Source organism: Anas acuta, chromosome 7, assembly GCF_963932015.1.
Source record: "Anas acuta chromosome 7, bAnaAcu1.1, whole genome shotgun sequence".
Classification (NCBI taxonomy): domain Eukaryota; kingdom Metazoa; phylum Chordata; class Aves; order Anseriformes; family Anatidae; genus Anas; species Anas acuta.
Genome location: NC_088985.1, coordinates 24,379,165 through 24,406,948, shown reverse-complemented (window position 1 = coordinate 24,406,948; position 27,784 = coordinate 24,379,165). Strand labels below are relative to the sequence as shown.

General features: G+C 46.8%; 1 protein-coding gene across 5 annotated transcripts in view; it reads right to left on the bottom strand.

The window, feature by feature from the left end:
- Positions 1 to 536: 536 nt before the first annotated feature.
- ARMH3 (armadillo like helical domain containing 3) overlaps positions 537 to 27,784 on the bottom strand; it is a 118,689-nt gene continuing 91,441 nt past the window's right edge. For all 5 annotated transcript variants that reach the window (XR_011098229.1, XM_068688273.1, XM_068688274.1 and 2 more), the window contains 2 exons: positions 8,067 to 8,183; positions 537 to 2,858 (listed from right to left, as the gene is read on the bottom strand). Coding sequence is in view for 4 of the 5 variants with exons in the window: in XM_068688273.1 (XP_068544374.1) it covers positions 2,766 to 2,858; positions 8,067 to 8,183 (210 nt within the window). In the remaining variant the exon portion in view is untranslated. The remainder of the gene's footprint in view (positions 2,859 to 8,066; positions 8,184 to 27,784) is intronic.

Sequence of the window (27,784 nt, the reverse complement as noted above, 5' to 3'; positions counted from 1 at the left end):
TGCTTTCTCCCCCCCTGCTCCCCAAGCCTCAGAAACAGCTCTTCCAATAATAGACTGGGTTATGAATTAGATATAATAAAACACCCGCAAACTGCTCAGATCAGATACAGGGAAGTTTGGGGTCACGCTCCACGTCCTGAGGCTGAGTGCTGGAGTTAAATGACTCTCTACTCAGCTCAAGCTGGCCTCAAAAGACAAGCAGTATTACGCTGATTACCAAAACACGCAAATCTGTTGCAAAACCTGTGAGGAGGAGTTTGCTGGCTCCAGCAGCAGGGAGAGCATCACACTGTGCACAGGTCGGTCCCCGTGTTCCTCCCTCACACCCGCAGGCTCTCAGCCTTATGTGTGCCTTAATGGCAGCAAGAGGGGCTTGGAGGAGGCTGATGAGTGCTGGCTGCTGGCTGCCAGACACCTGCAGCCTGGAACGAGGAGGAGGCACCACAAGCAGCCACCGTGCCACCAAACGGGGCCAGGGCCACCCCAAAACTCCCCGACTTTCCCCTCGGTGAAGGACAGACGCTGCACATGCTGGCCAGGCAGGGCTCTGTTATTTATTGAGCTCTAGATCTGTATGTACATCCATTAACAGCGCTTGGTTTGGTGACAGTGTGACAAGAGGACGTGCGTGACAGCCTGCCCCGGCTCAGCCCACCCGAGGAGCTGCTCCCAGTCACAGCCGGGGTGTGCCAGTTCGTCCCAGTAAGGGAGCACCGTGGGGAGATGAGTCCTTGGGCAGCTGAGCCCAGAGTGAAGAGCTGAGAATCCCAGAGGTGAAAAGCTGAGAATCCCAAAGGCTGCAGAGGCAGAGCCAGGCTCATCCCTGGCTCTCAGTCTCCCGTCTAGTCTCAGTCTAGACAGGATCAGAGAAAAGGAGGCACGGGACTCCGAGTCCTACCTCGAGCTGGTCGACTCGATATTCCAACAGCGACGATGCTGGGGCTGTGCTGGAGGAACTGGAGCCCCCTTGGGGAGGAAGTTTACCCCTTGGAGAGGAGTTGGTCTAAGCAAGAGCTTCTCAAACACACTACAGACTACAGGGCCACGTGCTGCAACTATTCCTACTCGTTTGTCCTGTTCTTGAGCAGTGACTTCACGGAGCCTGCTTCTCCCAGGCACCATCCCTCTGACACGCACTCACCTGGCAGGAAAGCACGGAAGCGCCTGCCTTAGCTGATAAAAGCCAAATGATCCGTGCTGGGGAAAAACGTCCTCTGCTGGGAGAAGCCAGCGCTCCCGAGGAAAACATGTTCTTCCTCTGGTTCTGCGAGCAGCGGGTGGCCAAGGACACAGCTTTCAGTTTCCCATGCTCACGGCAGGTAAAAATGAAATACTGAACTAATTAGCACGTGTTAGCATGAACAAACATTGCCTAAAACTGGCAGAGAATGAGCAGGACACCACTCACACTACTCCAACCTATGATGCTAGGAGCAGGACTAGGCACTTTTTTTTTTTCCATGTTTTCTAGGAAAAAAAGTGGATCTGGGATGTCATTAAGTTCTCTAGTTCAACCCACCAAGTCAGGCCACATCCTACCATACACTGCCAGGAGCTGAAAACGCATGAGCAGGGAGAAGGTGTTTGTGCTGCATGTTCCTGAGTTGGCAGCCTGACACAGCACCCAGAGCGGGCTCCAGCTGACACGGGCACCTCTGAAACGCTGGCTCTTGAGCAGAAAGGGCTCCCAGGGCTTCATCCTGGAGCTCTTCCTTAGCAATTTTGTGGTGAGTCACTTAGTGAATACGGATGGACAAGCTAGAAAGTGAAGTAACTACTCCTCTTTTTAACTGCAGTACCTGCAAGCTACACACGAGGGAAAAACTGGGGACTTTTTAGCTCATGAACATCACCAGGCACTTGCAAACGTGCAAGGCAGACATTCCTGCGAGGAAGAGGAAGATTGTCACAATGCAGTCTCTGATGGGCAACAAGAGGAGCGTGTGTGGGTGGGAGCCAGCCTGTCCTCTGCCCCATGGAAGTGAAATATGTCAAAGTTTCCCTCAACCTCAGGAACAGCAGAGATGAGATGAGCAAGGGTGCACCAACCAGAGGTGTTCTCCTGTTGCAGATGGCTCACTTCGATGACCCCTACCCTTGCATACTGGCTCAGGCCGGACCAACAAGCTGGACTGGTAAGCTGAAAATTTTATCCTTCTCCAGTAATTTGATGGCTTGGTTCAAACACTGACATCTGAAACCAGCAGCAATCAGGGTATACTCTCTTAGGAATCTGTTTTATATCCTCCCGAAACTCCTGGTGGGATGACAATGGGTTTGACCTACGGGGTGGAGGGAGGGTTGATCCAGGCTGCTCGAAAAGCGCAGCCCTTGCCTGGGGTCAGAGCTCTCCAGGGGAACAGACAACAACCTCAACCCAGAACTGCCTCACACGGCTGGACTGATTTTATTACTTTGGTTGTGAGCTCTCCCCACCTCTGCTACGAAGGTTTCCAGTGCATCTTCCCTGAGGCTGCGGAGGGAATCTCCCATTGCTACGTGACAGAAACAGCTGCCCACCCCCGTGGCACCTTACAGAATTGCTTCCTCCTCCTCCTCCTCCGCACGCCGATCACCTCTCTCAGCCACAGTCCTGTTGAAACACACGCCTTTGGGATCAAACACACAGCAGCAAGGCTCTCCCCTGGAAGAAATGCAGTCTGTTCTGCAGGTGAAAGGCGAGGGGCGATCAGCCGCGGATCCGCGGTGTCCCCGTGAGACAGGCCCATCTCCGGTCAGCCCTGCGCAGCTGCCGCTCCCCTGCTTCAGGAGATGGTGGAGAATTCCTTCAGCAGGAGCTCCTGGCTCAGCGTGTTGAAAGCAAGGTTCTTCCTCACGTTGATGCTGATGGACCGCACCTGACAGAGACAAAACAAGATGGTTTAGCCGAGGGACTCGTCTCGGCTCCCAGTACAGCAACGCTGACACTGCTGACCTCTGTGCTCAGCACAAACTGTTCTGCGTGCTGGTACAGCTCTGAGAAGTTCTCTACTGAGTCTCCACCTCGGAAAGAAATCCCTAAGGATCAGCTGCTTTGTGGGATGACAAGAGGGTTTAAAGCAATGTCCCAGGAAGGAGAGTAAATTCAAAATAAAGAGATGGGAGAGGAAGCTCTGCTCGGATGCATGAGCTAACAAGACCTGAGGTATTCCCTGTTCTTGGGCAAAGCACAGGGAAAGCAAGCACTTCCAGGCTGCAGCTGGAAGAGCATTTTCTGTGAGTGCCAGCCAGCGTTGCCCTGGATGGCTGCAGTGCCATGGCCTGTCCTGCTCCAGAACCCACAGAGCCAAAGATGGGGAGTCAAGGGAAGGAGAGAGGACGTGCTACTGTGCTATCAACACAAATTACAGCCCAAGCTGGCAGGAAACCATGGGTTTGGAGCCAGCTGTCCGTATTCTGTGCTGAGTGCCCTACCCTCGACGTTGGATCACTGGCTGTCACTGAAGCATCTTTATCCCTTAATGATGTCCGACTCGTGGTCACCCACACAGCCTGCGAGGGAGAGGTGGGCAGACCCATGGTAGAGCAGCTTTCCTCCCCGCTGCGTGCCTGCAGACGTGCTGGCCAAACGTGCCAGCCCCAGCCTGGGCTCAGTCTCAGCTGCACTCAGCAATGAGAAAACAGAGTCAAACATCGTCTGTGGCAGCAGTGACAGGGAGCAAAACTGACACAAACTCATCCAAACAACGGGATTACAGCTCCCAGAGACCCGGAGCCTGTGATAATATGGTTGTTGATGACCTGGTTGGTGTTTTGTGCTTTTTAAAAGCACTGGGGGATGAATGAAATAAAAGTAGAATGAGGAATCCAAACACTTAGGGCTGGAAGAGAAGTTGGCTGTGTTTATACTGTTGAGGATCCCACCTGCTGTCCTGGAGGGAAGGGCAGAAAGCTCCCCCAAAGGCTGAACGTGTTAAAGAGTGGGAAACAAATCAAAACACGGAATGTTAAAAGGGAAAGCTGTGAAATGAACCCCAGTAAAACTCATTGAACTGACCCTAGCAATGTGAGCAAGCTAGCAAAGGTGTCTGGACCTAAAGATGGCTTATTTAAGATCTAGGTCTCCAGAAATCAGGTCTGCACTGGGCGGTCTCCCCACCAGGAAACAGGAGCCCTGCTCATAGGACCTGGCCCCACTCAATTTGTACACGCATACAGGTCTGTAGGACGGAGGAGGCAGCAGTCTCTGCAAGCCCAGAAAGGGAAGCTGGAGTGACAAATGACGAGAGCACAAGGCTTAGCAGAAAGTGTAGCTATGGGGCAGAGCACAAGAAATTAAACCTGTTTAATTTGCAAAGAGGAGGTTTAGGGGGAATAGAGCAAACACTCGCCAGTATGTAAAATGAGGTCAGGAAGAGAACAGTGAGTAATATTTCTCTGACTCCCTGGGGATGGGGCAAGAAACGCTCAGCTTAATTTAAGGCAAAAGATATACACCGGAAAAGAGGAAATTCTTTTAACCCTGCAGGTTGGGAAGCAATGAAACAGATTAGCTTGGGCCAGCGTGGAGCTGTTTTCACTTAAAGATAGCTCTGGGTTTCAAGAGGAGCTTACTCACAAACTTTGGTCAAGAGCAGTGTAGGTGGACTTCCATCTGCTTGAACACAAGTTTGGGAAAGTGGGCATAACGACACACAAGATGACCCTGACATTTCTGTACATCTCTGCCCAGCGATTTTTTTTTTCTCCAGGATAGCAAGCAGCTCTGAGCTGACCAGCTCAAAAGGTAAGAATAGCTCAAATGAGAGTTAAATTGAGTTATCCTCAGCACAGGGAGCTGGAGCTCATTTCTCTTTTGGGGTTGGAAGAGCAGACAGTGACACGGGGAGGTGTCTGCCTGTAGAAGGAGAAACTTCAGACGCTTCCCGCGGTCTGGCTGAGCTGCTCCATTTGCGAGGCTACACCCCAGGAGTCCTCCCAGCTCCCGGTGCAGCAGGCAGCTCGGGCATAGCTGCCAGCATGGAAGCTACCAGAACTCTTCAGAGAGGCTTGTACAAGCCTCAGAAAGTAAACCCAGAGTTGAACGTTTATCCTGCAAGGAAATAAAGGCAGAATGTGTCCTCTCTTCTGTACAGAGCACGCTGAAGAGCTTTTAAATTTGTTTTCTCCCCATTAACAGCTTGGATCACATTTATCCCATAGGCTTCAAAAGAAACTGGAAATGCACGAAGTGCATCACCTGGAGAAGAAGGAGCAAAGGAAAGGATGAATGAATCGGGGGCAGTAACTATGGGAGTAAAACATAATTCAGTTCTAGTTTTGTGTCATTATAGCTCGACTTGCGTAACGCTGTACAGATACTCCTATTTTGTAGCAAGCCCTACCAATTAAACCGGTTTCCAATCAACGAGCAGCTCTTAAGAGATTTGTACAATGGGAGGAGGTTTACACTGACTACTATATCTAATTAAAAGTCAAATTAGTGTAATTTCCCCTGCAGAAATCGATCCCTCATCAGACTATTTTGAGACTCCGCTGAAACCTAGCTGCAGACAGAGCCTTTTGGAAAGATGCTGAATCTCTTTCCACATATTTCTTCACATCCACACCATTCATTCTATCAAAGCACCACGGACCTCAAATGACATCCTTGGGGTTTCAAAGAAACGGAAAAAAAAGTGTTAGAAAACTTCCTAACTTCCTTCCTTTGGGTCCTCTCAAAGGCAGCACTACAGGCCAGAAAGCCCAATTGATAAAAACACTCTGCACATCACCTTCCAGCACACTGTGGCTGCAGTATTGCAGGCCTTTGAAAGCTTCTTTGAAAAGGGAATGGGAGAAGAAAGCGAGATTTTTCTTTGGGATTAGCAAGAAAGAGCAGCACAGAGGCAGAGCCAGAGAAGTGAAGCAGTGCATTAGCAAAGGACGTCAAAGGGGTGAGGACGAGATTGCTAAGCATAAAGGAGCCAGGAGAATGGCTTGGGGAAGTTTCTGCTCACCCATTTAATGGGAGCAAAGAGAGATGAAAAGAAGGCTGAAAAGGAAAATGGCTCCTGCATGTCATTCCCTACCGAGAAGGATTTGCTTTAAGGCAATCCCACGGATAGAGGCAGGGATTAGAAAACCAGGCAGAATCTGGAAAGAATTGTTCCCAAACAGATCCAGTTCAGGAAGACAGGATGGGACCAGGATGAGTTTGGAAACCATAGAGGAAACCTCTAGCTCCCCATCAGCCCTGCTCCTTTGGCAGAGCTCCTGAAACAGTTTCACTCTGCCCCCTCCACAAAATCCTGCAACTCTCAGCAGCTGAGTACAATGCTCTGGGTACGGGGACATCACCCCACAGCAGACCAGCAGCAGAACCTAAAGTAAAGACATGGATGCCTAGCAAAAAGGGATCCTATTACCTACTTTGAAGAGAACATGGGGGAGGACAGGGCAGACCGGGGCCTTTTTGACGAGCTGTTAGAACAATTAATGAAGCCATCAGTTTCTGTGCACCTAGAGGAAAACCAGCGTGGAGGACAGGAGGCTGGCTGGGTCTGCCGAAGACAAATCATAACAGATCAGGTTGGTTTCCCGCTGTGTTGAGGGAACAGCTAAATGGGATGCAGGGGATTTTCTGTAGCTGTGAGTAAAAAAACATTTAATAGGGTCCCAATTCTCAGGGCATCTCGAGAAGCGTGGATTAGACAGATTCACAACTGGGTCAGCACGTTTAGACAGTAATTATTTGGGCTTTCATACGCTCTTGAGGACAAGGTCCCAGGGGTACCTGGACCGGCGATTTTCAGAAGGCAGGACTGGATTATGATGCCAAATTGATTCTTAAATCATGAAACTTGGAGGAATCACAGGTATTGGAAAATAAAAGAGGCTAGAAATAAAGTATTTTTAGATGAATTGTTTGTAGCTGTGATGATCTTAGGACCGTTAACGTCATTTTAATCAATTGGCATGATCAGCCTGAGTTTCTGCCAGGCCAAATGGAAAATGGGGCATGCAGGAAGCGAATCAGTCATGCGGCCACGAGGCTGGGGAAGGAGAAGCTGGCTGAGGGCAGGAGCCCATGGGACAGAACAGATGACAACAGAAACACGAATGTGTCTTATTTCTGGAGTACAACAGTAGAAGAAGCCTGTGTCACAGGGAGGCTATCATCAAATTTCTTTGTGTGTATTCCAGATACGGTATCAAATAGCAGGGCAGGAGACAAGAAGAGGCACAAAGGTGCCAAGAAAAACATGAAGTGGTCAGAAATGATTTTTGCCCATATCCTACCCAATGGTAGCACTGCAAAGATCTAAAAAACATTAAAATGTTAAAAAGTATGCTGTGGAAGGAACCAAAAACAATTCAGGCATGCCTGCTCCGGAGCAAAGTAGACAGAAGGAGGCGTAACCTTCCCAAACTCATCCAGGCTCGTGATGGAGTGGGCAGGCATCAGTTACTCATCAATCAGCAAGGACAGAGCTAGAAGAGAGAATAGGTTCTCAAACTGGTAAAAAAAAAAAGCTGCCAGTCAGAGGTCTCTCCTTTTGTTGAACACCGAGGTTGATTCAACAGCGAGGAAAATGCAGGCTCTCCTCCGAGATACCAGCCACTACAAAAACACTGTCTCCCCGGTGATGCAGCTGTTGGACAAGAAATTGCCCTGACCCAACAGCTATAATGCAGCTCTCTGGAGCAGGGCGAGCAAACTGGCTTGCTGAAGAACACAACTACCGACCCACACTATATGGGCACGGGTTTGTCTTTGCTGCATTATTTTTTTGTGTTTCTTCCTACCTATTTGCTCTGTGTGATAAGGTGGGAGCAAGCAGCTTTTCCACCATGCACACTTACCAGCACAAAGCACGGCAGAAGGAAGGGACAGAGACCATTTACTGACCTGAGCAGTCTGGCGGTTCCTCCCCAGCCATGCACTGCAGGGCAGGAAGCTACAAGGGAGGTTTCAGACCAGACGAGACATGCAGCATCTGTTCAGGTTCTATTCCTGCCCCAGCTTTGGAGGCAGTCCAGTGGAGTAACTAGGCTGCTCAGCTACACTCCGCATGTCGCTGCCCAGGCCGTAAACAAAAGCTTTGGAGCAGGGCTGGTGATTCTGCAGTGTCAAGGCAGCTTACCAGCTCTTTGAAGAAGGCAGCCTCCTTATGCTGCTCCGAGTAGCGCTCGTACTGATCCAGCCCATCCTGCAGTTTCAGGGTCAGCGTGTCATAGTTGGACCGTACCACTTCCAAAACCTGCCAGAGACAGAAGAGGAGTCAGCATCCACAGCTGCCTTAGCATTGGAGGAACAAGGCTGTGACAGAGCACAGCTCTGGCACCTGCTTTTGCAACATGCACGGCTTTAACAGCCAATATTTGGTACATGAATAACAACATGGAGGGGGAAATGAAAACATTGCTAATGCCAGTGAGGAACTGTCCTGGAATTTACAGAATTTCTCCATTCATGAGAACAGTGGATGAGCCCAGAACTACGACAGCAGCAGTTGCCCAAACACAATTACGTCACCAGGAGAGGCAGACGTGATCTCATTAAATGAAGCAGCTAATTACTGTGCGTACACCCACATGTAACACAGTAGACACTATATAAACATAGGTTTGCCTGACCCTTAGGTCACAACAATGCTAATTTTGCCAGCACACCACCCTCCTGGCTTGCTAATTACAATTAGAAAAGAAAAAAAAACACCAACCCTGCTTAAATGTCAGCTTCTACAGCTGCTCAGGTCAGCCTCCATACAGAGCACTGCACTTCTCTCCTAACGGGACCAAACTTCTGATAGACACTAAGGTAAGACCAAGCCTGTTACAGGCTCTGGCACTAGAAATAAGTAGAGACACAAATCCAGGTCTCCCTGCCCAGGAGATGCTCTCTTATTGTCTGTCTGCGCTGCAATCAAAGCACTCCAGCTTCCATTAACGCCTTACTCTGCTCCCAGCACTGGGCTCTACTTGTAAATTCACAGTTCCGTCTCTCTGTCCTATTGAACTATTCATTTTCCTAACTAGGGAGCACCAAGAGGGACTCCCACGCTGCTTTATAGCTTCAGAGCACTGCATGGACAAATTCATTCCTCAAAGCATTTGTACGATGGTAAGTGACAATAATCTCCCTACCAGGAACCATATAGCTCGGTACTCCTGGGCAAAACATATGCTTGAAACAATTCTCTTAAACACGTGAACCTCTTTCCTAGGCTGTTACCACTTGATCTCAGAGCTAAACAGAAGCACAGGAAAAACAACAACATCAGAAGTTTGCATTGCAGTAGCTTACACTCACGAAAAGCCTCGGCCAGGAGTGTGACATAGGGCATAAGGTGCAAAAGAAGAGTCCCTGTCCCAGGAGAGATCCTAAGAAAAGCATTGCAGAGGATGCCAGACAGCAAACAGCAATGAGGGCAATAAGGAATTATCCTCCTCTTGTCCTCCCAACAATATAAGCTCTACCCTCAATTGTCTTTTTAGGCAGCTGGCAGCTGCTGCCCTTTACAGGACTGAATCGTGTCCTTCCATCTCTTACTCTAGGAATCCCAGGCTTGTTTGGAATCCCTTCAGATGCTTTTCCATGTTTTATTTCCCCAAAACTTTGCCGTTAGCAGTTGTACACAAATGGGCACTCATGCAAACACCTCGAAGCAGCCTAGTGCCGGGGTCCCACTAGGGCAGAAATAAAGGGCATCACCCAAATGAGGACTGGGCATAAAAAAGGGGCCCAGAAGTGGTTCCCTGGTGAGATAGTGCCACGGTAGCCTCTTTGTGCAGCTCAGCTGTCCTCTGGCATTGCAGAGGCAAGCTAGGGATAGGAATCGGTATTTTGCAAGGTTATTTAAGAACAGCCTGTCAGTGTCCTGCTGCTGCAAGAGCACGCAGCCTCCTCTCCGGGAGGACTCATTTCCTAATTCTGTTTGTCAGCTCCGCTGGCAGAGAGGAATAACTCCCTGCAGTAACAGCCATCTCCACACTCAGCCTGGCCCTCTTATTCCTGCCTGCAGAACTTGTGAGAAGCAGCACAGAGCCAAGAGCAACGGTAGAAGAAAGAAGGCTGGGTACGGGAATAATTTACTCTGGGGTGCAAGCATCCACTGGAGATGGAGACTGCTAGCACAACACACCTTCTGGCAGCTCGCGTGGATCAGAGGGCTGTCCTCCTGTCAGTCCAAAGGAACCAAGTTGACCAAGATTAGTAAAATGCAGGGGAGAAACCCGGTGTGAAAGGTGAGGAGTATAGCAGGCTTCTCCAGCAGTAATTTAGGGCTTTTACACCCAACTCTGCATGTGTCCCCTACCAACACACACCCTGTGCTCCCCGTGCCCCTACACTCAGGGTCACCCCTGAGGGCAGCGGTGAGCTCTGTAAGCAGCACCCTGTAAACCAGCCCTCCTGTGCCACCTCCAAGAGGCAGCTAACAGCCCCGTTTGGTGCTCTAGGAGGAGGACAGGGAAGGGAAAAGGAGCCCCAAAGTCCCTGCTGTGCTACCCACTCCTTACCGTGATCTCTGTAAACTCAAGATCAGTTTATCCCTTTAGCTGCACATATTCGCTGGCTTCCACTCCTCATCTCTTTTAATTATGAAATAAAACTTAAAAAGAAAGGGTGAGTTAAAAATAAACAGCTTTTCTTCACTGCCTAATAATTTCCCTTTCTTGCTGCTGCTGAAAAAAAAATGCTACGTGGGATCTGAGATAAACCCACTCACAGATCATTTCACTTCATATTCCATAATGGATAGGAACTGTTACCGAGATTAGGACCTGCCATCCTTGAGACAATTTCATCTGCTCTTTAAGATGCAGCCGTGAGACAGAGGGGAGGTTAAAGAGCAGCAGAAGGTATTAAGAGCATCTAACATGAAGGTTTGAAAGGCATCAGCTTTCTATCCAGATGACAAATACGCACATCCTCCATATAACACAATATTCTCATCCTTTGCCCTTTTTACACCTTCTTTGACTTCTGCTCAGGAAAACTACTGCAAGGATGCTCCTGTACGTTAAATGCACAAGAGCTTTATCTGTCAGACAAAAAAGACCTGGGAGAATTTAACTTTGAGACTGAAGCATTTCTTTTTCCAGATCCTGTCCAAGCTGGTTTCCCCAGAAGTCTCCATGGAAGACCAGAAAACATCATTCCCAAGATAGTGAAATACAAAGAACTGAAAAAGGAAGTGACTTTTAGCTGGCCTCTTCCAGGTGGATCTTAAATGGACATCCAGTTTTAAAATCTCACAAGCAGCTGAGAGAACACCACCTCGTGTCAGGCAAGCAGAAAGGAAAATGGACTGTAGGTGACTTCCAAGGAGCTTCTTAGCAAGCAACAGGGAAGATAAGACATGACATCCCTCAGATAGCAACGATGAACATACAGGGCAATTTTTTTATTTTTATTTTTAAATGCTTTACAGCATCTTTATGAAGAAAAAAAAAAGCAGTCACAAGCTAAATCTTCTTTTAAGACTGATCCCTCTAAGATAACCTACAAAAAAGCAATACGAAAGAAGTGAGCGACTCAGATACGGTGCAATGAAAGATAAATGAAGGCTGCTGAATTCCTTTCCTGCAGCTACCTGTATCAGCCCCAGAGGCTGCGTTCTCTCATTTACTCCGATGCAACAAACCAGAAGTCAGTGGAGCTGCACCGTTGTAATTTAAAGATAATTTGCCATCAGATTAACCCAGTGCCCCACAACTCACTCACTGGCTGCTTTACAGAAGTTCCAGACGACAGCTAGCAATTCAGGCCCCCATGTACGTGTACGTGCCCCCAAACCCAGCCTTGCAGGAGCTGCTCTGAACAGGCAGTGCTTTCTGCAGCACTCAGGATTTCAGCATCCTCCTGCATCTCTACCTGCCACATCCCGTCACTCCCCTTCCCAGCGACTGTCACCAAGAACCGGTAACAAGAGGCACCCCCCTGGGTAACACAGCAGGAATCTTGGGGCTGGCTTCCATTGGAGGGGGTGATACAGGGCTCAGCTGTCTGTGGGATCCTGCCCATGCCATATGGCTGCACCCACAGGAACAGGATGATTTATTCTACAGAGTTGTTGGTGGATGCAGCAAAGTAAGGAGACAGCTTACTGCTTCTTTGCAATCTAGACGGACAGCTCCCGAAGAATCAGAGCATCCTGGACGTGAGCACTGGAACCCATTTCCCCCACCACCAGTTGCCCCTGCCCTGAAACTTTCAATTTTCTAAACAGACCATGCTCTGCTCTACCATTACCTGCACACAGACCCCTTCCTTACTGCACCAGGGCTGTTCCTCTGACTGATCCTCAGCAAGAACCGACCTTCTGCACCATCCTAGAGGAGACCAGACCTGGAAAGCACTGGATGGTGCACAGCAGTATGTGACCAGGAGAACACAGCCCCATTTAGCAGCAAAGCCAGAGAGAGAATTGCACTAGCAGTGGAATCTAATGGGCAGCACACAGAACTGGGGTCCATCTCTCTAGCAGGCACAGCACACTTCACTGATCAGTAACTTTTTAACCCGCAGAATCTTTCCTCACCCACAGCTGTACCGACTTCACAATACATCAGAGAACGCCACCAATTTGTGCCACCCAGCAACAAACCTGGCAGCGTGTTGGTTCTGGGAAGCACGCACACGTAATGAGAGAAAAACAGGAAAAGCAGAAGCAAGAAGAAAGCAAGGTCTCTGCACAGTCTTGCTAATCAGAGCAGGAGAGGGTAAGAATGCAATCAGTCAGCAGTGCCAGCACCTCGCTAGAGCCTCTCCAGCCTGCAAGATGGTCATTAGCTCCCATGGCACAAAAGCAGCTGGAAAAGAACCAACTGATTGATCTTGCAGTAAGCAAAAGGCCAATAAAATCCCAGGTTAAAACACTCTCCCCCCATATCCATGCTCCAAGCCTTGTGGCTTACAAGGATGGGGCTTGGGGAAGCTCTCCAGATCAGGCTAGCAAGTCCTCACAGGACGGAGAAGCTGGGTGTGTGTCCCAGCTGTCCCATGCTGGAGGATGGAGCAGCCAGTCTATGGGATGGATATGTGCTGGTGATCCCAATGCTACTGCATGGACACACACACGTGCCTCCTGTCTTCTCTAGGATGTTCCGGGCACTCCAGCACCTGAGGGAATTATGGCAATCCCACCTCCAAACCTTGGGCAACGGCCAAAAATACCACGAGCAAACCAGCAGTTTGTCCCTTCAGCTTGCAGGAAGGAGGCTGTAAGGAAGAGACATTAGGGTTTTCTTGTTCCAGAAGAAGGAATAGGAATGTATATTTTATGCTAGAGTCCTCAAAGTGGTTTGCTCACTCCAGGTTTAGTACAAATCTTCCCCCCCCCTACTAATCTACACAAGCAACTCATGGTCCCTGAGTGTTTTTCCTAGTGAATTCAACTGCATAGCAACATTCCTCACTGTAATGAAACGGCTGCTGCCACCTGGACTACAAAGAGGCTATTGCCTCTCCATAATAAAGTGCCAGATAATTGACATAAATTTTACAGTAGTATCTTCTAATTAATATGGAAAATGATTTTTTTTTTTTGTTCCAAATGGCATCACACTTCTCACAGAGCAACTGAAAAGTTGCTGATGCAGGCTGAAATCTCTGCTGGAATTAATCCCCAGAAGCACCAAAGACAGAGCACATAACTAAATAATTAGAAGTTAAGTAAAAACACACACACACAGCTGCCGCATTTCCCACCAGACTCTGCCCACACCCCTGCCACAATCACCTCCTTCTCCCCTTCCTCCTGCACTGTCTGCAGGAGCCAGGCTCACAGGGAGGATCCCCAAGAGGATGCACAGAGGTGCGCTGGAAGCAGCTCCCAGCACCCATGGTGGGACAAGCAGCAGCGCAGAGCTTTGGTCTGACCCAGCACTCCCTCACCTTTGCAGCTGTCCTGGAGCTAAATGATGTGCTAGTGCTTCAGCACCACCCTTAGCCCCCAAGCTGATCAAGACATGGGTATTAATTCCATGTTCATGACTGCTAGGAGGAAGAGGAGGAGGAGGATGCTACAACAGTCTGACAATTCAGATATGCCCTATCGAGGGCACATCCACAGATCCAGAGGATGCAGAGTGGATCCGGTGAACACAGTGGGAAAGACAAAGATCTGGGCATGAGATGCACGTATATATGGGCATGTTACATGTGCAAGATATGTAATGTGCTGCCATTCCAGCTCCAGTGCCCCAGATGCCCTACATCAAGCCCCCACTGCCTGTACTACACCCAAGTGAAGGACCCACAGCCACCTCCTGCTGCTGGCTGAGAGCATACAGCCAACACAGCCCCCACCAGCTCACAAAACTGTCACTCTCAGGGGAGGAAGAAGCAGCCTGTCTAACCTGAGGGCAGGAAAAATTCCTGGAAGGAGGGCTTTTCCAAGAGTTTAAAAAAAAAAAAAAATCCAACTAACCTAATGCCAAACCATTATCTAGCTCCACCAAGAGGAAGCTGTAAATGTGCAGTGAAGTCCCCATGCCAAGCTCTTGTACATGAACGAACATCCATGTACAATGCTGGCATTTCCAAAGCTCATGCAGGGAAAAAAGTTAAAGATAATGAAAGTAATTACATTAAAAATCATCAATTAATAAAATAAACACCCTTCAGAGCAGACTTTTAGACCTAGATGGTGAGATCTGGCAGGAACTGGAAGAGGTCCACTAAGCTTGCCTGTTGTTAGAAATTTTGTGAGGAAGGCAGGCAGCAGACAGGGTGATGGCAAGAGCATAAAACCCCAAGATAGACAGATTTGCTTTTTTGGAGTTACAGCCCATTTTGGAGTTGTGAACCCTTATCTCCAGCTGGTGGCATTTATGAAAACGTTTCTCACTGCTAGGTATGTAAGAGCACTTGCCATTCTGCCAAGGCTCGAAATGCACTGCAGATAGCTATGGACTGGACCGTTAATTTTTTTATTTCCCCATTGTGCTTACAATTAACTTAAGTGCTGAAATGTGATGGGCTGTTCCAAGGGATGCTTTTACCTAGCAGCTGCATTCTAGCACAGCAATAAATCAACTGCTGTCACCAACACGTAAGACAAGAGGAAGAGCATCCTAACGCTCACTGTGCATGCTACCTGTTCAGCCAAACTGGCTACCAGCATTCTGCAAATGAATGCTCTGATTTGTGTAAGTTTGTTGGTGCAATCCTCTCTTTAGAGGAAGACCTTGTCTCCCTGGACACAGAGAGAAAACAGTCAGCAGCAGCTCTCCAGCACAGCAGTTAACTGACCAAATAAGACCAGCACCCCTGGTGCCCAAAACAAGATAAAAGTTTAAAACAGGTTCTAAGGATGGAAGTTGTGAGCTGCTGCTCCAGCTGAACTAAGAAGCTAGCACACATGAAGCTGTTACAGAAATCAAAGACAGCTACAAGAACCTAAAAAATAGCAGCTGATGATGATTTTAAGAAAAGGTCAGAAAAAATATATATTTCTAGGGACAGCAGGCAGAAAGCATCCTGGCAAACTTTGAAACCAAAATACACAATTTTGGGTTCAGATTGCTTCAATCAGGTGTTAACAGCATACACGGTGTACACCAGACAAAGAAGAAGATCAGGAAACTAATTTTTAATAAAGAAATTAAGATTTCCCAGGAGACAACTGGCTCAGAAATAAGGCTTTCTAGAGAACTGATTAGGACAGGGTATTCCAAAAACACCCTTGCCATTCAAGAGAAAAAAAACAAATGGACTGTTCCTGCTTGAAGGAAACCAAAATCTACTTGTGCCCGACAGTAAACAGCTGGGAGATTTATTCTGGTTAATCAAACATCTACAATCGTGGGAGGTTTCTGGAACTACATCACCTCTTCCAGGTTCACAAGAATCAGAAAAGGATGCAAGAGAGCTTGTGCTCCTCATGCAGCCACCACTGACTTCTACAAGATATACTGATTACAGGCTTAGAAAAAAGCTCAATAGGAGCCTGACTTGAAGATCAAGATGAATAAAAGGATAACACAAACACTCCAAAAAGTTATGGAGCTTGCCACGCTTATTTTTTTCTGCTTCTTAGAGTAATGATAGAGAGAAACCTCTATGAATGCTACTAGCATAGCCCAGGGTCTGACACTTGCTGAGAAGAAGTAGATGCTAACCTGGCTCGTGGCTTTTATCTTTTAAATGATCTGAATCTTGCACACTTTGTGCAACATGAATAAAGTTAAAGGAAGCAGCAAAGTTAAATAGCAATATGATAAGAAAAAAAAAGCCACAAACCAAGCAGATGCTGTATATTTAAAGCAACCAGGCAACTAAGAACAACACAAGGACATTCCAGAGAAAAATTCTGCTAGGACTAGGGCAGGAAGGTAGGTACTTGGAGGGGGAGAGCTCAGAAAGATTTGTGCCACAGCTTCTGCTTAAATTTAAGCAATTAGCTCCAACAGAAGGCTAGCTATTAACTGCACAATGAAAGCGATAAAAACGCAATGATTCAGTGGCCTGAGGAGATGCAGTGAGAATGTCAAGGAAGAAGAAAAATAGAACTCACCTGCTTAACTGACCACAAAAGGAAAATGAACTCAAGTCCATTAAGATGGGGAAAACCAGAACTTTTAAATGCAAGCTAGAAGTCTGGATAGCCAAAGAATCAGATGAGCAAGTAATTGTTTGATTATTTGTACTAATTTGCAGTTCTACAATACTTTTTTCCTGAAATAAGGGTGCTTGAATCAACAAATAACGTTTAAAACATGGGTTATCAGGCTTGTACAGTGACAACACAGTACTCCTGCTTTATTTTTGTTCATTCTCTAATAACTTCTAATCCTCTGTTTGCCTTTCTGACGACTGTTGAGCCCTGAGCCAACATTTTCAGACTTATCCCAGTGATTCCCAGAGTCCTTTCCTGCATGGCAGTATCTAGCAGACTTCCCTACAGCTTAAAGGCTCTAAGAGCCTTATAAATTCAATCTGCAAAAATTCTTTCTAAAGATATTGCCCAGAAGAAACAGGAGAACTACAGTCAGTTGGTTAGCTACAAATAGCTGCTTTGCCTCTAGGGACAGAAGCTGTAGTAGCAGTGTGTTAGGGGAGCTAGCTATTAAGGAAAGGTGGGCAGTGCCTGGAAGTTTGTGTGCGACTCAGCCTGTAGGAAAGTTTTAGCTGTTAAGGCTTTTGCAAATCTGGAGTTGGAACAGACAGCTATAAGCTGCCGGATGATCCTTACAAACAGAAAATCCTGTAGTAAAAAGCGAACTTCACTTGCAAAACGTGTGCTCTAAGGCTGCAATTATAAAATTGGTTTAATACAGTCTAAGTGCAGGCTACCTAAGCTGCACTACAGCATCTACAGCTCCTCCTTCAAAGGCACTTATTTCAGAGTTAAGGCATTCAAATGTGCAACTCAGAAGTGTCTTCATTAGGTATAAAAACACAGAGTGCTGAATGACCAGGTACAATGCTGACAGCAGGAGTAACTGTGAAGGCAGGGAAGAACAGACCTCTTGACTGTCCCCTAGAAACAGCTTGCAGCTGTACAACTTAAATTTATAAGAATTATGACAGCGATGAGATTCCTACAAAAGCGACAGGGTCAAGTCTGTCCCGCTAAGTGACTCCTCACCAATCCCAGACACATTCTTGGATCCTACTCTAACCACAGCTGGGAGAAAAAGAAGGGAAAAGTTTCTGATGACAACAGAAATAAGAGAACCAAATAATTTCTGATATGACATGCTGAAAGAGAAAAGCTTGTTGACGTTTTAATTTGTTAAATTATCCCCTTTTGTGCTGCTGGAATGGGCCATTCATTTTAAACTCCATCTGGGCAATGACCAGAGCTGAAACGGAATGAGCTTGTTTATGCTTGGAAGCATTCGTGGCCACCATAGAAAAGGTCTTTTGCCTATAAAAAATAATAACAGAAGAATCACAGAGCTGCTTAAAGTTGATTGCTAAGTTAATTTGGAAGAAGCTTTTGAATGGTTAGTGCTACCCAAGACCATCACTTGCAAGGGCAGATAAGACACTAAACGTAGTGGTGGGCTGAGACGCTTCTTGACTGAAATGGAAAGGTAGAAGATAGCTGTCAGCAAGATGAATTTGAGGGGGAGCAAAGACTTGGGCATTGACCATACGTAGAAAACAGGTCAGAGTTTTCTCAAAAATGAAATGTCTGCTGCTTGTTACTGTCCTGCTCAGGGAAAGAAGCCTCTGTGCACTCTTTGAAATAAACACAAAGGCACCAAAAGTTGCTGACTCTCTGTTATTTCTAGCCATTTCTCCTTATACCTAGCAGAAGCAATCAGGGCCCAAGATAATAGCTATGTCTCTCAAAAAGGATTCCTGCCACGGCAAAGTGGCATCTTGCAATCCAAAGATATTTGGAGGACAAAAAGGGCTTGTGTGCCTGGGAACTTAGCGTTTATCCCTACAACATTTGTTCTTTAAATCAAACCTACTGATTCACCAGCTTCCTCGCAATTCAGACACTCTCAGCAAGCGCCCCAGAACACCACAGAGGACATATCCCTTCAGAAGGTTTGGCTGACAAGAGGCTGAAAAGACACATCTTACCTCTACGAGAATGACCGTGCTATCTCCACGGAGGTTTAGATGCTGGATGGACAGAAAGGACACGAGACAAAAGGGGAGGTTTATTGCTAATAGCCCAGATAAGATTATTGTGTTGGCTGTATGCCCGTCATTGATGTATAAGGGAAAGGTGACTTGTGCTGGCACTGGACCCACTCGCTCCCAAGAACGAGGAGAACAAAACTTATGCTTCTTTTCCAAAGCACCTTTTGCTGTTGAAGCCTCAAGCTGAGCTAATTGGTACACAGAGCAGCAAGCTGCAGAACTACCTGTCCACAACGCCTGCCCTCTGAATCAAAAAGCACGTACCCCTTGCTGTCACTGCTCCCAACTGAACCTGCTGGCTGTAGAGATGGGATGTATTTGTACTGCACTACAGAAGGCTTAGCCAAAAGTAATGCTACTCTCTCTTGGGGGAAGAAGTTGATCACCAAGACTTCCACTTTCTCTCTAAATTTCTTTAACCATATTCCTGGCTAAGTTCTTATAGGATCTATAAGGGAAATATCATCTCCACGGTAATTTCTGCAGTGCTTGGAGGACACCATTGTTCTACAGCCTAAAAATCCCCGTGTGAGGATTTAGTACTCCCAAGAGCCTCTTGGACATCAAACGTTTTCAAAGCTATTAGCTCTGATGGGTTTTTGAATAAGGCTCAGGGAAGCCACTCGCTTGGAATTTCTCATAAGGAAAAGGTAGCTCTGACCTGGCAGGATAAAAATTGCTGAGAAGGAGGAGGAGGAAGAAAGCCCACACAGCCCACGTTCTCTGCAAGCGAGGAAATGAGATTTGATTTACTCCGTGATTCTGAGGTGTGTTCAATTTCAGCTTGAATTTCCACTGCATAAAATTCAGCTTGGCTGAGCAACGTCCCCATTAGAGACTGTCCAAAGCAATATAAGGCAATGCACACAATGATCTTTGAAACTGAAAGTTCAAAGCCTCTGTGATTTTTTTTTCCAGCACATTTTTGCATATGCAACCCATAAACCTGTGTCTTCCAAGAAGTAAGAGGAAGATGATATAAAAAAAAGCAATTAGATACAGTGCATACACAGCTCCTTATTGTTGCCAATTAATCAATTTATTTTGCTCTCTGGTTAATTTCCTCTTACTATACAGCAGAGAACAACTCTAGGTCTGTTTTCCACGTTTCAAAGGGATTAGATGACGAGCAGAAGTCACTCGCTTAAAAGGACTTAAGGGCTTCAGTTCAGAGATTAATAACTCAGTTGCTTTTTCGCCAGGTTTTAAAACCACTAATTTATACTGCATCAGCTTGTAGTTTTACTTGCACAACTATTTTTGTTTTAATGGGAATATTAAATCCTGCTCCTCCCAAACTGATGCTGCATTGCCCTCTTGATATTATTCTCACATCTGAATTTTTGACTATATTTAAAGAGGATTTCATGCTTGCTTAGCAAATTCCTTATGAAACAGCACCTAATGCTAATACACAATTAATACATAAAGTGTGTGACTTTTCCTAACTAACCAGGTTTGTTGAGCAGCCCACTCAGGAATTCAACATCACCAGGAGGCAGGTTGGGTGGAAGCTTTGGATTGCTCTGCGTCTCCATCTCGCATGGCAGAAAAGCTCTACAAGAACTGTGATTGCACACATTTGGTCACACAGTAACACACCTCTAAGGTGAGAAAAGCCATCGGGTCTCATTCCCACCTTGGGTTAACAAAGAACACTTGGCACCACACTTACCCTGCTGAGAAGCAAGGCACAGAAGCTGAAGGGGGGCACACCTCTGCATTTAATGGGCTCCTGATCTCACAGTTCTGAGAACTGCTCACAAGGGGGATTTTCACTGAAACGGTGCTAAAATTTAACTCCAACGCTTCTGCCATCTTCATCCGTATGAATAAAGCTAAGCAAGTTTGCTGGTTGAAAAAAATCAGGTACTTTAAGGCGTTGGCTTTTGTGGTAAAGCTGCTGTGGCCTGAGCAGGCCTTACTCAGGGAATATTCACTTCCATATGTCGTTTTAAGGACTGACTTGTGACTGTGCCTAGGGCTTCTGTTTGGTGCATTTTTATAAATGGTAATAAGTAGAGCTGTTCACTTGGTTTACTGCTTCTAGATGACAACTGCCAGCTACAATCAGCTCAGGGAGAACAGGAGGGCAGGCCTGGCAGCAGCCGCAGGACGCAGCACCGTAGCAGCGAGAGATGGTTGTGCATTAGGAAAGCTGTCACAGTTCTTCCTTTTCATCTCTCTAAAACATGTCAAGGGCACTAATTAACAGGATATCCAAGGCACACAAAGGCTGAGAAGAAAGAGGATGTCTCTAGTGGTCTGCTAAGGCCCAGTCCCAAGATGACTATCAAGACTTGAGGAGCCCGCCGAACTCTCCCAGTCTCCAAAACTGTCTGATACGCAGAATTCAAAGATCACAAGAGCTGCAGAACTGAGGGAAAAAAGGGAAATAAAGTGACCTACTTTATATTCTATCGTCACATGTTGGCATTTTACGATTCCTTCCTTTTCAAAAGAGGCATATGTAAAGGAATCCTCTCAAACATGTGCTGTCAGCAGCGTGAGAGCACACAGCCCCCCGCAGAAGAAACAAGGGCAGAATAAAACCCAGGCCAAATAATGTTGCCAGAACAACAATTCAATATCCAGAGGGAAGGGAACAAACAGTAGGAGCTATACCGAGTAAGAGAAGCCTGCGGTCTGAAACACCACTCAGCACTCCCCCAGAAGGCCTTACAACCTCTGCCAGGAAGCAGAACGGTCTGATCACCTTTCTCTAACAGCAAGTAACAATGGATGGGTGTGATCGCAGCTGTTCCCATCTCCGTAACAAGGAAGGGAGCAGAAGAATCTGCAGTTTGCAAGCACCTGGGCACAACCATGTCAGGTTACTGGCGATGAAGCGAGCACTCCTGAGTCCGGATTCACTTTGTAAGTCACAGCCCTGTCAAGAGCTGGAAAGCAAGGCTTTCTGTGAGAGTACAGGCGGGTGATTTTCCTTTCATTTTTAAAGAGGGATGCTATCAAAATAAAATCCTCCCACTCCCCAAAACAGATATAACTTCTAAAAAAAAAAATACAAACATTTCGAACAAGTTCAGGATTGAACCAACCAGTCATTTTTCTTCAAGCATCTTGACCTGACCTTTTCCAAACACATCACAGAAAGAGCTCTCCCTGACATACACAAGCCAAGGCCATCCCGAGTTATGAGCTCATATAAAAAGCATGGTGGCTTCAGTCCAGGTCTCCCAACAGAGCAGTTACCTCCATCCACATTTTCACTCAGGTGAAGGGCTTTTGGGTGAGGATAAGGGACCAGGCTTTGCCTCAAGCTAACAACGCAGCTGAGACAAGGCCACAAGTTGCTGGTTTGACTAAACAACTGCCTTCAGATGAATAACTGGGACAGGCTGGTCAGCAGTCCCAGAACAGTGACTGGCTTCTTTATGCTGGGAGGTTTTCTGTGACATTAACTGCCCAGCCCTAGCATCGAGCCCTAGTTCTGAAACCTCGACATACTAAATAACGACAGACGCACTTTTAAGACTTAAGCAGTCCTGGTATATGATCCCTCTGGGCACCACTGAGAGCAGAAAGCTCAGCAAGAATTGGATGATGTGGGAAACTGTCATCAGCTAGAGAAATTAAGTTCCCATCATGTTAATATTCTCCCCTGCAAAAAGTGTGTCATACGCTCAGGTGTCTGCGAAGAAGGCTGAGATGAGGCATTACAGAAGCTTTCTTTCTATTCTTCTGAAAAGGGGAGTTTTAGCTCAGCAACAGACCTAAGTTTCCTTTCTATACCTACAAAGCAGCTTGTAGGTGGTACCGTAATTAAACAGGTCCATCACTTAAAATAGAAAAGCACATCCTCATAACTGAAGTAAAAATTAAGAGTCTGTAGTGAGATGCTTCCATCAAATCGTTGGCTTTCAGAAATGTTAGCTACTGCTTCAAAAATTCCCAGCAAAACAAGTCTGGAAGCAGAAAACAAGAGACAGACAGGAAGCCAAAGTTCCAGCACAGCTACCTTGGCTCCCTTGGAAATCCTCATTTCTGCTTCTATCAGCTGGAAGACTGCACCTGTCCTGGTGTTTCAAGATGTTCGAAAAAGTAGTTAATGCAAATAAAACATGGCCTAAAATAAGTCAGTAGCACAGCTCATGTCTACCTTTTTGAAGAAGGGAAATGGACAAAAAAACCTACAGATATAGTCATGCGAAGCTCCATCTGGACCCATGTTTGGTGTTACATCCCATTACAGAAAATTACTATTGCAGTGACACGACAGGGTGACAACAGGTAATATTTCATGCGAGTTAGACAGATGTTTGACTCCACACCTACACGATGACATGACTGAGGAAAGGCTAGCATCTAGGTTTGGGGAGAAGTATATGCGATTTCTAGTGCAGGAGAGGAATGGAAAGGGAAGCTCTATCACTAGCTGAGCACGTTCTTCCTTTAAAAATTTGGAAGGAGGACTGCTGACAGAGAGAAATCCGAGGGTAGGTTATGTATAACCTCCATATTCACCTAATGATTGCTTTGTCCCGGGTTTGGAACATTAATTTTGACAGAAGTAGGAGAAGGCTGTAAAGGACAACGCAATGTCTAAATGAAAAGATTGGTGTCTTAGCAAACCATTGCTCTAACTGCAAGTTTCTCGGGTACTTTCACTTCACAGATGTTGCTGAAGAAGTATAAGCAGTGTGGAGTTGATAGCATTACCCAGAGAAACAGACTCTCACAGTATCACCATGATGATATTATTTCTGGCTTCTCACTGTGTCAAAGGTGCTCAGAGAGCTCTAGGACAGCTCAGAACATGAGCGGAGTGGCTCAGTTTGGTCTGCAAAAGATTGTGTAGGCCTTCCTGAAGTCAAAGCTCCCCAAAACAAGCCAGCTAGCCCCATTACGCCAGCTTCCTGACCTAATCCCAGACGCTAAATCACATTGCCAGAAAGATGTCATATCCTTCTGTCATTGCATGTCACTGCAAGTGGATGTCATCTTGGAGAGACGGTGGTCACTAGTGGGAGAGGAGCTCACTCACACCATCACCAGTGGGAGGAGAAGCACTCACAAGAACCTCTCTGCTTCTCCTGCACGTAATACACACTACAGCAGGGCCCCAACCCAGCATTTTCAGAGCAGTCAGGAAGTCCGAGAGCAAGAGTTCAACAGCATTTGGTGTGTTTTTACATCCACCTCAAAAACAGATGCTGTCTGCTGAATTACAATTGCTGAGGAAAATGCACTTGGGAAACCAAGACGGGGTTTGTGTGTAAGTAAGCCTGAAGCACTAATTACCCTTAGTGGGTTCTGCACCCAGTAAGACTTCATGGCAAAGTTTCCAAAGAGGACACTAGGGCATGGCAGGGGTTTCTGGAAACAAATGTTGTTAGATGTCAGTCTGTAAGAAACTACCCCGTTCTCCAAACCTTATGGATATATCCACAGAATTTCCATACTACTACTGCCAGAGGTCATCCCAACTAACCCATGCTTTCATGGAAGAGAAACGCTTCCTACTTCACAACTACTACTGATGCAACTGTGACAACAGTTAATGTAAATGGAGGTTGTTGGGTTGCATCAGCTTATTTCAGAAATCCTAGGCATTTTCAGACCATGGTCCAGGTTGCTTCATCAGCTTCTTATCTGAGAGGCTGGAATATACTTATCCTGTTAGCTCTTCTTGCTGCCAAGCATTTTTCGATGGAGAACTTAAATCCATGGTTTGGAAAAGGTGGAAGAGGAATTCCTATGAACAGGTGCTCGGGTAAAAGCAAACACAAAGCTAAGAATTAACATCCTTCCGTAGGCCTGCTCTCATACCAGCAGTGAGGCAGATGCTGCTGCTGAAACAGCATGTGCTGCTAGCAAGACTTTGCTCCCCAGGAGCCTATTTGTGCCTTAACTGAGCCACGAGGGAATCCAAGCGCCCTCTGAATACGGCAGTGGAATTGATTCATAGCCCCAGGCACCTGGCTGATGCAGAGCCATCTTCCCCAGTGCCATCTCTGGACATCCATCCTTCCCCTGCTTGTTGTCTTTGAATGACACATCTCAGCTCCCTGAGCAACCCCGCTGTCTGCCTCAGATCTCCCACGAACACAGAAAGAGTGACACACATCAGAGATGCCTCTTTCTCCTCTATTAAGAGGTTTGCCTCTGAGCTCCCTAATGCGGACAAGCAATTTGAACTTACTGTCTTAACATCCAAATGCCAAGCGTTAGAGAGCCAAAAGAACACATCTTCCAGCTGAGCAGAGCTCTGTTCAGGTGCAGCACCTTTTGGCTCAGCAGCGTTTACTCTCCTGCTCTGGGAGGCAGGGAGACTGCAAAGCTCTATTTGCTTCCCACTTCGAAATCAGAGCAATGACCCAATTTGTCACTTTGGGGAAACAGCTGCAGCTCCAGCTAGAGGATCCAGAGGAAGAAGACAAAGGCATCATCTGTTACAGCAGGATACTATCAGGGAGAACAGCGACTAGCAACCTCTGAATTTTATTTTAGGGGTTTTATCCGACAGAAGCCCCAGAATGAGCGTGGCTGGCAGTCACTGCACAAAGCCTGTCCCCTTCCGCAAGACGAGAAGCTGGCTCTGGGAAAGACAGACAGTGATGTGGCTGTAATCGATGCAGCAGGATACAGCCACCTCCTTTCAGGACTCCCAGGCAGAGAGATGACTGAGTGTAAGGAAGCTTAGGGTGGAGCTCAGGACTAGGGTAACAAAGTACAGTGCTATAAATCCAGCTTTACAGGGAACGATGAAAGAGAAGTCTGCACGGTATCTGTACACGTTAGGCACCTGGCAACATCCAGTGCCTATTGTTCCCCATTTCATAAGGGATTAAAAAACCTCCTCAATCTCAAATTTTACAAAATGCAAATTGAATTGCGGATTCTCACAAGCCAGCCGTTGACAGTTCCTCCTTTAATCGCAGATGTGGAAAGTTGTAATTTAATCTTTATAAATGCAGACTGTTTTGATCATTCTGTTGCAATCCTCGGTGGATCTCTCCGTGCCCCATACAGGCGCTTAGCGGTGACGGCAATCCGTAACACTCTTGGCACCGAGCGCAGCAGCCTTCCCCAGCACACTGCGAGCACTGCCTGGCTCCCCAAGGGCTGCAGATCTGCTGCCCTTTCACCCAGGGAGAAATGGGGCTCCGGGTTTTCTCAGGGCAGCACAGAGACAGCCAGGAAGGAGTTCTGATCACAACCCACAGCCCCTTTTCCAGGCTTAGTTAAGTACTGTGTAAAACCACAGTCTAGCAGGCATTTGGGAAGTGTTTTGTGAAACACTTGCACTGGGGGTGCAGGACAAGCACTGGAACATGGACGGGGAGCTTATTGCAAAGTTACTCCTCCTGCTCTTGCTCTGCACCCTTCCAGCTGTGATTCAGGTTGAGCTCGTAACTCACAGCCCAGCACAGAAACATACCTAGCTCCGAGTGACTTTATCCTTTCACAGCAGGCTTCGAGAGCCGCTCAGGAAGGCGGATGTTCTGGAACAAGTCCCCAGCATGCAGCGGTCACCTGGCTACAGCAGTTTTCAGGCCCTTATCAGTCCTGGTGGTACTAGTGAGAGCCAGGCAAGGATGTGAAAAAAGCCACAAGAACTGAAGACGAGTCTTGCTTCAAAGTTTAACAGGCTTATTTTGTTACCAGGCTGTACTTTTATGCAGTCCCTGATCTGCCCAAGGGGACAGCTCACAAAAATAATAGGAAGCAAGACGTGCCTTAGCATTTACAATGCACAAAGGGCAGGAAGACTGCTTTGTGCCAAGGCGAGCCATGGTCACGCTGCCTCAGACAGAGAGGCCCAGAGCAGCTGATTGCCATGAGTGGTAGTGGGCAGGATGCTGGAGAACATTTATGTCGAGCCTGCAAGAGAAGGGAACTGAAGGGCAGCTCCTATTTCTTAGCTGAGATTTCTGTGACTGAATTAGGAATATGGTTACATCTCTCCGCCAGCAGGTATCTCTTTTTAAAAGCAAAGCCCTTCTTTTGCCCCTCTAATGGGCTACCACAGTTGTTCCCCCACTCCAGTGACACACAGTTCATTGCATTCTGCATGTTAATAAAAGCCACTACACGGCACAAAGTCACTGCTCCCAAGTTCACCTCCAGCTTCAAATCTCCTTGCAGCAAAGCTGATCAGTCCTTGAGGCCTCTTCAGACCCATTCAGTATGGCACACTGCATAAAGCAGTCTGAGGCGTTAGCAAATTGTGGGGAGAATTTCTGTGGGAAACCAAAATAAAAGAAAAAAAAAAGAGAAATATATCTAAAATCAAAGAACCGCCAACCAGCCAGGCAAACTGGTAATTTGCCAACTTCAGAAGACACAGAGGAAGTTCCATCTAAATATGAGAAAACACTTCTTTACTGTGAGGGTGACCGAGCCCTGGAACAGGTTCCCCAGAGAGGTTGTGGAGTCTCCTGCTCTGCAGATATTCAAAACCCACCTGGATGAGATCCTGTGCAAGCATCTCTAGGTGATCCTGCTTGGCAGGGGCACTGGACTAGATCTCCAGAGGCCCCCTCCGACCCCAACCATTCTGTGATCCTATATAGAAACCTTTAGAAAAAGCTGGGATTAAAATTTCACCTGGTACAGTTCAGCTCTTTCCAGTTAAACAATAAAAATCTGTTTCAAGCCATTAATCATGAGTAGATATCTGTAATGAGGCCATGAAACCCAGCACCCCTGCCTAATTTGCAGAGATGTAAAGACTTTACATTGAGGCTTTGTTTTGGTGACCCCTTAAGCTAGAGTTTCAGATATCTGCTGCTGTGTACAACATAGCACCAGCAAGCTTGATACCTTCTACCCCAAAACTCATTGCATTTTGGAAGTGAAGTATCGTTAGACCAACACCATTTAGAAGTATTTTCTGGAGCCTTAACAACATGCTGCATTAAAATAAGAGATTAAGAGGAATTACTGTAGTAGTACTTCACACTGATGGTACTCAGCGTTTTAAAAATATCAAGTACACACATGCCAACAGGCTTTTAACTCTTAACCCCACTGCCAACAGTGCTAAAAGAAAACAAAGCACTTTGTATCTGTTAATGGTTTTGCTGCTAGTTATGGAAAACAGAACGAGTTGAATAAACTATGACGTCAATAGCTCAGGGTAAGAATACCTTTGGGCATCTAAATCCAATTGTGCCGTTTTGTGACTCTGAGCAAGTCACTGACGGAGGCTGCCTGAGCTGCAATTTGGATTAGTGCCTTGCAGCCCCACCTGGTAACAAAAAGCCACGTGGACTGCAGGGGGGC